The following is an 11,978-nucleotide window of genomic DNA, read 5'->3' as shown; positions in this document are numbered from 1 at the left end:
CCTTGGTATCTCTAATTTTCTTGAAGAGATCTCTAGTCTTTCCCATTCTGTTGTTTTCCTCTATTTCTTTGCATTGATCGCTGAGGAAGGCTTTCTTATCTCTTCTTGCTATTCTTTGGGACTCTGCATTCAGATGCTTATATCTTTTCTTTTCTCCTTTGCTTTTCACTTCTTTTCTTTTCACAGCTATTTGTAAGGCCTCCTCAGACAGCCATTTTCTTTTTTGCATTTCTTTTCCATGGGGATGGTCTTGATCCCTGTCTCCTGTACAGTGTCACGAACCTAGTCCATAGTTCATCAGGCACTCTCTCTATCAGATCTAGGCCCTTAAATCTATTTCTCACTTCCACTGTATAAACATAAGGGATTTGATTTAGGTCATACCTGAATGGTCTAGTGGTTTTCCCTACTTTGTTCAATTTAAGTCTGAATTTGGCAATAAGGAGCTCATGATCTGAACCACAGCCAGCTCCTGGTCTTGTTTTTGTTGACTGTATAGAGCTTCTCCATCTTTGGCTGCAAAGAATATAATCAGTCTGATTTCGGTGTTGACCATCTGGTGATGTCCATGTGTAGAGTCTTTTCTTGTGTTGTTGGAAGAGGGTGTTTGCTATGACCAGTGCGTTCTCTTGGCAAAATTCTATTAGCCTTTGCCCTGCTTCATTCCATATTCCAAGGCCAAATTTGCCTGTTACTCCATGTGTTTCTTGACTTCCTACTTTGCATTCCAGTCCCCTATAATGAAAAGGACATCTTTTGGGGGTGTTAGTTCTAAAAGTGTCTTGTAGGTCTTCATAGAACCATTCAGCCATCAGCTTCTTCACCATTACTGGTTGGGGCATAGACTTGGATTACTGTGATATTGAATGGCTTGCCTTGGAAACGAACAGAGATCATTCTGTCGTTTTTGAGATCGCATCCAAGTACTGCATTTTGGACTCTTGTTGACCATGACGGCTACTCCATTTCTTCTGAGGGATTCCTGCCCGCAGTAGTAGATATAATGGTCATCTGAGTTAAATTCACCCATTCCAGTCCATTTTAGTTTGCTGATTATTAGAATGTCAATGTTCACTCTTGCTATCTCCTGTTTGACCACTTCCAATTTGCCTTGATTCATGGACCTGACATTCCAGGTTCCTATGCAGTATTGCTCTTTACAGTATCAGACCTTGATTCTATCACCAGTCACATCCAGAACTGGGTATTGTTTTTGCTTTGGCTCCATCCCTTCATTCTTTTGGAGTTACATCTCCACTGATCTCCAGGAGCATATTGGGCACCTACTGACCTGGGGAGTTCCTCTTTCAGTATCCTATCATTTTGCCTTTTCATACTGTTCATGGGGTTTTCAAGGCAAGAATACTGAAGTGGTTTGCCATTCCCTTCTCCTGTGGACCACATTCTGTCAGACCTCTCCACCACGACTCGCCTGTCTTGGGTGGCCCCATGGGCAGGGCTTAGTTTCATTGAGTTAGACAAGGCTGTGGTCCTAGTGTGACTAGATTGAGTAGTTTTCTTTGATTATGGTTTCAATGTGTCTGCCTCCTGATGCCTTCTTGCAACACCTACCATCTTACTTGGGTTTCTCTTACCTTGGACGTGGGGTATCTCTACACAGCTGCTCCAGCAAAGCGCAGCCGCTGCTCCTTACCTTGGGCGAGGGCTGTCTCCTCACCGCCACCCCTCCTGACCGTGAACGTGGAATAGGTCCTCTAGGCACTCCTGTGCCCGCGCAGCCACTGCTCCTTGGATGTGGGGTAACTCCTCTGCGGCATGGGGTCCTCCTGGCTTCTGCCCCTGACCTCAGACTTGGGGTAGCTCCTCTTGGCCATTCCTGCACTGTCACAGCCTGGCATTCTTGGCCACTGCCCCAGGCCTCAGTCGTGGGGTAGCTCCTCCCGGCCGCCGCCACTGACCTCGGATGTGGGGTAACTCCTCTTGGCCGTCGCCCCTCAGGCATGGGGTCCTCCCGGCTTCTGCCCCTGACCTCGGCGTGCGGTAGCTCCTCTTGCCTGCGCTTTTGCACCGTTGCAGCCGCCCACGCTCTTTGGGGATAGTGAACTATGGGATAGTGCACCTAAAAAAAGAAGACATAAATAAATTAGAAATATGTTTATATCACAGTATTGTTAAGATGTTAGGTTTTCCCAAGTTGATCTGTGGATTCAATTCCAATCAAAATTTAAAAGGTGATTTTGGTAGAAATTAGTAAGCTTTTCTAAAATCTCTGTGGGAAAAAAAAAAAATCTGTGTGGAACTATAAATGACCTAGAATAGTCTAAACCATTTTGAAAAAGGACTACATTGGAAGACTCCCATCACCTGATGAAGATTTTCTGTAAAGCTACAGTGATCAGTACACTCAGTATTGTTAAGAATGGGCATACAGAATAGAAAGTCCAGAAACAGACCAACACATGTGTGCGCAGGTAATTTTCAACAAAGATGCTAAGACAATTGACTAGGGAAGTTTTTTCTTTTCAACAAATGGTGCTGTAACAATTGGATATCTATATGCGGAGAAGGCAATGGCACCCCCACTCCAGTACTCTTGCCTGGAAGATCCCACGGACGGAGGAGCCTGGTGGGCTGCAGCCCATGGAGTTGCTGGGAGTCGGACACAACTGAGCGACTTCACTTTTACTTTTCACTTTCATGCATTGGAGAAGGAAATGGCAACCGACTCCAGCACTCTTTCCTGGAGAATCCCGGGGACGGGGGAGCCTGGTGGGCTGCCGTGTATGGGGTCGCACAGAGTCGGACACGACTGAAGCGACTTAGCAGCAGCATGTGAAAAAAGAGAGTTTTTTTTCCCTCTTTCCACACAACAAATACAGAAATAAGTACCTAATGAATCGTAGAATAAGACTTAATAAAACAGAGAAGATCTTACTGACTTTGGCTTAGGCAGTAATTTTTCTTTAATTGAAGTATAGTTGACTTACAGTGTTGTTTTAATTATAGCAAAGTGAATCAGCCATGCACACGCAGATACACATTCTTTTTTATATTCTTCTACATTATGGTTTTTCACAGGATATTGAATAGAGTTCCCTGTGCTGTGCAGTAGGGCCTTGTTGTTCATCCATTGTGTGTATAATAGTTGGCATCTGCTAACTCCAGCCTCCGAGTCTGTTCCTCCCCCATGGTCCCATTCCCTTGGCAACCACAGGTCTGTTCTCTGTGTCTGTGAGTCTTTTGCTATTTCATAAATAAGTTTGAGTCATGTTAGATTCCACATATAAGGGGACTAACTTTGCTTAGTATGATCAGTTCTAGTTGCATCTATGTTGGTGCAAATGGCGTTACTGGTTTTAAATGGCTGAATAGTGTTCCATTGTATGTGTTTATATATAGATACATGTATATATATCTTCTTTATTCATCTGTCAGTGGACATTTAGGTTGTTTGCATGTCTTGGCTATTGTGAATAGTGTTGCTATGAACATGAGGGGTGCATGTATCTTTTTGAATTATAGTTTTATTTGGATATAGGCCCAGGAGTAGACTTACTGGATTGTATGACAACTCTGTTTTTTGGTATTTTGAGGAACCTCCATACTGTTTTCCATAATGGCTGTACCAACTTAAATTCCCACCAACAGTGTAAGAAGTTTCTCTTTTCTCCACACCCTCTCCAGCATTTATTATTTGTAGACTTTTTAATGATGGCCATGCTAACCAGTGTGAGGTGATACCTCATTGTAGTTTTGACTTGCATTTCTCTAATAATTAGCAATGATGATTTCATCTTTTCATTTGCTTGTTGGCCATCTGTATGTCTTCTTTGGAGAAATGTCTGTTTGGGTCTTTTGACCATTTTTTGATTGGGTTTTTAAAAAATTTTTGTTATTGAGTTGTATGAGCTGTTTGAGTGATTTCTTAAATAGGATACAAAAATTCATGAACTATAAAAGAAAAATTTAGTAAACTGTATTTTATCAAAACATACTCTTCAAAAGACACTGTTAAAAAGATGAACATGCAGGCCAGAGGCTGTGACATATTTGCAAAAAACAGATACTTGATAAAGTTCTTAAAGTAGAATATATTAAAAACTCTTTAGACTTAATAAGACAAACCAATTTTTTGAGTCGTATTTTTTTAGGGTAGTTTTAGGTTGACAGCCAAACTGAGGGAAAGGTACAGAGAATTCATACTACTTTACCCCATATGCTTAGCCTCCATCATTATTAATATCCCCTGCCAGAGTGTATGATTATTACAATAAAAATTCAGTTTTAAAAAGGCAAAAGTTTGAACAGCACTTTACTGAAGATCTTTACCAAAGAATATATATGGATGATAAAGAAGCACATGTGAAGATCGCTTGTCATTGAGGAAGTACAGATCAGTCACAGTGAGAAACCACTGCACACCAGCCAGAATGACTCGTATTAAAAATACCAAGTGTTGACAGGAACGTAGAGCAGCTGGAGCTCTGCTTTACTGCTCTTGACTGTTTCAGTCATTTTGGAAAACAGTTTGGCAGTTTCAGAGTTAAGCATCAGGTTATCGTCTGGCCCAGCAACCCCACTCCTAAGTGTTTATCTAACAGAAGAAGGCGTGCTCCCTCACAGAGCAGATACTTAGTGGTTTTTACAGGTCTGATCAGTAGCTCAAAAGTAGAAAGGACTGAAATGTTCACCAGCTGGTGAATGGATACAGACTGGGGTACATTCATATCCTTGCATATTACTCAGCAAACTACTGATACAACATAGATAAGTTGTGAAGTTTAACGTGGCAGGAAAAAGACTGTTTACTGATTAATTCTGTTTATATGAAACATAAAAGAAGGTGAGACCAGAGCACTGGAAAGCAGGTTAGTGGTTTCCAGGGGCAACAGGTGGCAGAGGAGCCCAAGGGTACTTTGTGGTGTTGGAGACACTCAGTGTTGCGATAGACAATGGCTACTTGACTGTGTACTGTTGGCAAAACCAACTAACTGTAGGCTTAAAGTAGACCCTTTCCAAAAAGGAAGGATCATGGAAGACAGTTTATATGGGAGGGTTCCAGAAATGCTGAGCATGTTAGCTAAAACTGAACATTTTCCTCCAGTGCATCCACAGCGTGAGATCCACACATTACTGTCAAGGCCCAGTTAGCAGATGCCCCCGTCTGGAGGTTCTGCTGGCTGTGTCACTCTTAGTTTTTCAGTTCTAGAAGCTGGGGAGGAAATTTCAGGAATGGGGACAGTGTGAGTTTGTTGAATGTGTTACAGTGGGCTGACCAGTGCTTTCATTTCTCTTGTTGGACAGGAATGTGAAACCAAGATTGCACAAGAAATAGCCAGTCTTTCAAAAGAGGATGTTTCCAAAGAAGAAATGAATGAAAACGAGGAAGTCATAAATATTCTTCTTGCCCAGGTAAGTGTAACTCCTGTATTTTGCAAGATCTTTAAAAAGAAAAAAAGAAAAATATATATTTAAGGTATAAGCATGATTTGATGCACCTCCACCCAGTAAAATGACTGCTACAGTCAGTTACCCTCTCAGTTACCTTCTGTGATGAGAGCACCTAAAAGATACTCTCGTGGCATAATCCACCATTTAGTACAGTGTTGTCATCAGCATTACCTCTCTAGACAGTCCTTCAACACAAGTGCAGCTGTTTTGTTTTTTTTTTACCAGTACCTCCCTATTTTACTCACCCTCCAAGGCCTGGTAATCACTGTTGTACTCTCTGCTGCTGTGAGTTCAACTTTTTCTTTGATTCCACAAATAATCAGTGAAATCATATGATATTTGTCTTTTTCTGTTTGGCTTATTTCACTTATCATCATGTCTGCCAGGTTCATCTGTGCTATTAAATGCCAGGATTTCCTTCTTATGTCAGAATATGTTCGTTACATATATATGTGTGTGTATGTTTTCTGTGTTTGTATATTTATGTGGGCATGTGTATGCTTATCTATTACGAGTATGTGCAGGTCCATTGTTATCCATTCATCCATCAGCCATTGGGCTGTTTTCATATATTGACTGATGTGAATAATGCTGCAGTGAACATCTCTCTTCAGTGTCCTGTTTACATTTATACATTCAGAAGCTGGGTTGCTAGAACTGTGATAGCTCTGCTTTGTATTTTTGAGGAACCTCCGTGTTGTCTTCCACAGTCGCTGTACCAATTTACATTCCCACTAACAGTGCACAAGGGTTCCTCTTCTCCACATCCTCCCCAACACTTGTTACCTCTTGTGTTTTTGATAAAAGCCATTCTGACAGGTATGAGGTGATATTTCATTGTGGTTTTCATTTGCGTTTCCCTGATGATGAGTGACAGTGATCTGTTGGCCATTTCAATGTCTTCTTTTGAGAAATGTCAATTTAAGTTTTTGCCCATTTCTTAATTGGGTTGTTTTCTTGCTATAGAGTTGTCCAACTTCTTGTATATACTAACCCCTCATCTGATGTAAGGTTTGCAGTATTTTCTCTCCTTCCGTAGGCTGTCTCTCCACTCTATTTTCTTTGCTGTGTGGAAGCTTTTTAGTTTGATGCGGTCCCCATTGTCTGCTGTATATTTGTGCTTTTTAGGTCATATCTAAAATTCTCGCTTAGACCAGTGTTAAGAAACTCTCCCTGTGTTTTCTTCTAATAATTTTATGATTTCAGGTCTTATATTTAAGTCTTTAGTCCATTTTGAGGTGACTGATGTGTGTGTAGTGAGAGAAGGTAAGAGTTCAGTTTCACTTTTTTGCCTGTGGAAAACCGGTTTCTCAACATCATTTATTAAAGAGACTGTTCTTTTTCCATTGTTTATTAGCGTCTTTGTCAAAGATCAGTTGACTGTGAATGCGTGGATTGATTTCTGGACTCTGTTCTGCTCCATTGGTCTATATGTATGTTTTTATGCCAATACTGGACTGTTTCGGTTGTGGGGTGATGCCTCCAACTTTGTTCTTTTGTTTAAGATTGCTTTGGCTAAAAAAAAAAAAGATGTTTGCTTTGGTTCTTACAATCTTTTGTGGTTCTGAATGAATTTTAGGATTATTTTTTCTGTTTCTGTGGGAAACCTCAAAACCCCATTGGAATTTTGAGATTCCAGTGAATGTGTAGATCACTTTGGTAGTATGGAAATTTTAACTATTATTTCTTCTAATCTATGAACATGAGGTACCTTTCATTTTATCTTTAGTGTCTTCAGTTTCTTTCATCAGTATTTTATAGTTTTCAGTATATAGATATTTTACCTCTTTGTTTAATGGATTTGTTTTCTTAATTTCTTTTTTGGATAGTAGTGTGTAGAAATGCAACTGATTTTTGTATGTTATTTTGTATCCTGCAACTTTCCTAAATGTATTACTTCTAACAGTTATTTGATGGACTCTATGGTTTTCTGTGTATAAGATCATGTTGTCTGTAAACAGACAATTTTATTTCTTTACAATTTGGACACCTTTGTTCCTGCTCAGTTACTCTGGCTGGTACTTCGGTACTGCATAACCAGAAGTGGTGAGACTGGGCCTCTTGTCCTCTCTCTGATCTTAGAAGAAATACTTGCAGCCTTTCACTGGGGTACCATGTTATCTGTAGTAGGCCTGTCATATCAGCTATATCATGTCAACGTATTCCTTCTATAGTCACTTTGTTGAGTTTCTATTGTGAAAGGATGTTGAATCGTTTCAAGTGCTTCTTTGAATCTTTGGAGATACGATTTTTATCCTTCATTTTGTTTGTGTGCTGTATCACATTCATTGATGTGTGTTGAACCATCCTTGTATCCCAGAGATAACTAAAGTCCTAGAAGTTTCAGTCCTTTTCTGTCACTTCCTTTTCTGTCATGCCTGCCAGGGACGTGTAACTCTCCTCCCCTGAAGAGAGAGTGAGGTCCCAGATGCATCTTTATTTCAGAGTTTTCATCCTGGTGTTTCTTGGAACATTAGCTCTCATAAAAAGGATGAACATCTGTGTTTAGAAACGCTGGGGACTGTGAGGAGCACAGCTCTGAGAGAGGTTTCTTATACACACTGGAGACTTCTGTGGGTTTCTTATGCACGCTGGAGACTGGGCCATTGGACTTTAAAGTGAACTTAACCGCAGCGCCTTTCACGTTTGATCACAGGTTCTTATCCTCCCGCCACTTCTTAGTTTGGAAAGAAATGTAGGCCTTGGCTGCTTCCAGGTCATTTCTATAGCTTTCCGTCTCTGTTCTCTCCTAAGTTTTGTCTGCTGTGGTTCTTTTCTCTGGGTTGGAGGGGCTAGCTAGATCCTGGACAGATGTCAGTTTTAGAAATGCATATTCTGTTAAACGCATATTTACTGTTTAAATATTATCCCTGGGGACATGGGTTGAGGAGGACAGTGGCTTGTGTTGAGGAGGAAAGATTTCTTCTATGAACACTTTTCCATCACCAGCTCTGCTTTCAAGTGATACTGACAAGCTGCACGTCGCCGGGCCCTTTCTTCCCTGGTGACACTGTTGAAGGCCCCTGTGGCCCTCAGACAGACTCTCTGTGAGAAGGTGTTCAGAAAGGCTGGGGTAGAAACAGTCACTAGCACTCTGCTGTGTGCCTGCTGGCTGGCCTCTTGTGGATCCTTTGCATAACAAGGATTCCTAAGTATCGTTTTATGTCTTGAGGAAAATCTAGTCATTGCTCCCAAACAAGTTAGTCTGCCTTTGCTCAAAGCTTTTCATGAAATTAGGGAAACTGGGTATTTTAGGGGTGTGCATTACAAGCTTTCCTATAATGTGTGTGTTAACGTGTGTGTATGAAGTGTGAAGTGTTAGTCGCTCAGTCCTGTCCAACTCCCAACTCTTACAATCCCATGGACTGTAGCCTGCCAGGCTCCTCTGTCCGTGGGATTTCCCAGGCAAGAATACTGGAGTGGGTTGCCATTTCCTTCTCCAGGGGATCTTCCTGACCCAGGGATGGAACTCGGGTCTCCTGCATTGGAGGCAGATTCTTTACTACCAGAGAAGCCCCAGTGTTGTGTGTATGGGCGTAAACAGTTCAGGGTGACAGAAGAGACCCCAGAAGAGCGACCTTTCCTAGACTTTCAGAGGTGCTCACCAGTGTCACTGCTTTAGGAGAATGAGATCCTGACTGAGCAGGAGGAGCTCCTAGCCATGGAGCAGTTCTTGCGCCGACAGATTGCCTCGGAGAAGGAAGAGATCGAGCGCCTCCGGGCGGAGATCGCCGAGATCCAGAGGTGAGGGCAGGGGTCGGGGCTCAACTTGGACTCTGGGGAGAGCAGGACGGTCCAGCCTCAGCCCTTCCTGTGACGGGGCCAGGCAGAGCGCCCCCTTCCATACCCTCTGTATTACCTCTGAGGTGGGCCTTGTCCCAAGTGGACCCGCTAGAAAGCTGGGCAGTCCGGAAGCAGACCACCAGCCTGTCTGTGCGAGTAGGTCACATGCTCCCCGCCCTGTCCTGTCCCCGCACAGCCGCCAGCAGCACGGCCGCAGTGAGACCGAGGAGTACTCGTCGGACAGTGAGAGCGAGAGCGAGGACGAGGACGAACTGCAGCTCATCCTGCAGGACCTGCAGCGGCAGAACGAGGAGCTGGAGGTGCGCATGCGCGGGGCCGCTGCCCTCGGGAGCGCTGGGGTCCGTGTCGTGCTTATCGGACTCGCTCCTCGCCTCACACGGGGCCTGTGGGCCTGGGCTGCTGTCACTCCTTCCGGCAGGAGCTCGGACACAACAGAGAATCCCACCCGGGACTTCCCACCCGGGGTTGCTGGCCTCAGAGCCATTTGGGGGTCCGGGAGACAGGCCCCGGGCAGCAGCTCGCTCTGCCTCACAGTTTACAGATCGTGTTAGTGCTGAGCAGGAAAACACCCCCAGGAAGGAGGGAGCCTCCTGGGTCCACAGAGGGGGAGAGGCCCTGCCCAGAGGGAGGCAGGCTTGCTGACCGTGGGCAGTGGCTCAGCCTGTTTTTGGGGTCGCGACTCCTCACTGACCGGCCGCTGCCTCTGTCCCTGCAGATCAAGAACAACCACCTGAACCAGGCCATTCACGAGGAGCGCGAGGCCATCATCGAGCTGCGGGTGCAGCTTCGCCTGCTCCAGCTGCAGCGTGCGCGCCCCGAACCCCTGGCCGAGCCTGAGCCTGGCGCCCGAGAGCCGCCCCCGCCCACCAAGGAGCAGGCGCGGCCGTCACCAGGCAGGGAGCGGAAGGAGACACCCATCTGAGAGCCGGCCAGGGCGCGCGGGCCTCCAGAGACGGCTGGTCGGTACACTGGTGTCCCAGACGGTCGGCTTCTTGGAAGAGTCATTTTCTTTGTTAACTTAAATAACTATTTTAACCCTTGAGTGGCTTCTTTTTAAACCAAAAATCGTCTTTCTTTGCTTTTTTATTACGGCAGAATCAGGATTTTTCTCTCATTCATGGGGGAGCCACACGGGGCCGCCCTGCCCGCCACGTCCCCAGGATCTCGCTGCCGCCACTCGCCCGTGCCTTCACACCTCCGCGGTGCGGGTCCTGGGGGCCTCCTTCCTGACCGGCCGGCCCCCTCCTCCCCTCTCAGCCCCGCCTGAGTCACCCCCGTGGCCTGGGTCATGGGAGGACCAGGGCGTCCACACAGCATGTTTCTTCGACCTTCCATTAGGACAGAGCACCGTGGGTGGCTTGCTCGGCCCGAATGTAAGCGTGTCTTTGCCTGCATAAGCCATATCGATGGGTAGTCACGCGCTCACACAGGATTGCAGTCGGTGTCTACACAGGCTCGGTGAACTGCTGCTGGATGCTCGGTGGGCCAGGCTGAGTACTAGGAATCGGACTTCCTCGGGAGTCAGCTGTGGTCCTGACCACCCCCTCCCCCCACGACCTTGGTTACCTGAGGCGTCTGGCTCACAGGCACCGGGGTCCAGTGCTGCTGGCTCCAAGTAAGTGGCTCCGAGAGGCTCTGGGCTGTGAAGACAAACCCACACGTCCCAGTGATGGAAACACCCCCTGAGGGCGCATCCTCTTCTCCTGGTTAGTATTTATTTCAGCACCTGGTTAACTGCGGTTTTTTATTCTCTACCTATTGCACTGTTGTGACTTGTTGGCCATTATTTGATTTTTGTACGAAAAAAAGCTTTGTTATAGAAATCAGCATACTATTTTTTTAAACCTGGAGAGAAGATATTATGGTGACTGAAAATATGGTCAGGTGTCAAATATAAATGTATAAAAGCCTTCTTGCTGTCCTGTCGGTCATGTTACATTTATTTTATATTTGCTGGCAATACTGAAGGTTTCTTGTTTGTGTCAACTCTTAATTTCTATCACGGTGTCATGAATTTTTAAAATCAGTATTTCATTACAGTTGTCTCAGCGTTGGTAAACTAATTTTTGCCAGGACCATTATTGATCAAGCAAATAAATTCAACAGCCATTTGAGGGAGAAAAAAAGCTTCTTGTTTTCTGTGCCCGTTCTTCTTTGAAATACCCGAGTGCACTGAAGCTGGTCTGACGTGCCTTCCAGGTCCGCTTGTGAGCAGGACGTTTTGTGCTAACTCACTTTGTGTCCCCTTCCCACCCCGGCTGGTGCTGAGCAGCTGTCTGGACTGGATCTGCAGTGGCTTCTGTGAGTGATGCCCGGTCAGCTGGCCCAATTGGGCAGGAAGGTGGGTTGTGGCCACGTTACTGCCTTGTAGGTGATGGCAGGGGTCTGTCTGTCCAGTGGGTCACCTCTTTGGTGCAGGTCACGTGATTCCAGGCTGATGGTTTCAGGCTCGGGTTCTGGGGGAGCCGACACTGATGGTCTCAAGTTTGGTGAGAGCCGGGCTTCTTTTAGGCGACTCTGTTTGGGGCCTGCTAACGTACCTTTTAATCAGACTCTCAGCCTGAGAATCCTGATTGAGATTTAAGGCACTGGAGCTCCTCTCAGCTGCTGCACTGGAGCTCACGCAGGTTTTGCTGAATTTGTGGCATTCACAGGTCCTGACCTTGGTTCTCAGTCTTTAAGTTGGTGGTTCTTTCTGCTCCTTTTCTGTTGTTGCTCCAGTCTTAGGGAGATCTTGGTCTGCTTGCTGGTGAGTGCTACAA

At 45.2% G+C, this 11,978-nt stretch overlaps 1 protein-coding gene across 3 annotated transcripts in view; it reads left to right on the top strand.

The window, feature by feature from the left end:
• RALBP1 (ralA binding protein 1) overlaps positions 1–11,342 on the top strand; it is a 45,118-nt gene extending 33,776 nt beyond the window's left edge. For all 3 annotated transcript variants that reach the window (XM_040264627.1, XM_040264628.1, XM_040264629.1), the window contains exons 7-10: positions 5,266–5,373; positions 9,035–9,156; positions 9,392–9,515; positions 9,932–11,342. In XM_040264627.1, coding sequence (XP_040120561.1) covers positions 5,266–5,373; positions 9,035–9,156; positions 9,392–9,515; positions 9,932–10,138 — 561 coding nt within the window. In that variant the 3' untranslated portion in view covers positions 10,139–11,342. The remainder of the gene's footprint in view (positions 1–5,265; positions 5,374–9,034; positions 9,157–9,391; positions 9,516–9,931) is intronic.
• The last annotated feature ends 636 nt before the right edge of the window (positions 11,343–11,978 follow it).

This window comes from Oryx dammah, unplaced genomic scaffold (genome assembly GCF_014754425.2).
Source record: "Oryx dammah isolate SB20612 unplaced genomic scaffold, SCBI_Odam_1.1 HiC_scaffold_22, whole genome shotgun sequence".
In the NCBI taxonomy this organism is placed as follows: domain Eukaryota; kingdom Metazoa; phylum Chordata; class Mammalia; order Artiodactyla; family Bovidae; genus Oryx; species Oryx dammah.
The sequence above is the reverse complement of the archived record's forward strand: the minus strand, read 5'-3'. Positions and strand labels throughout refer to the sequence as shown.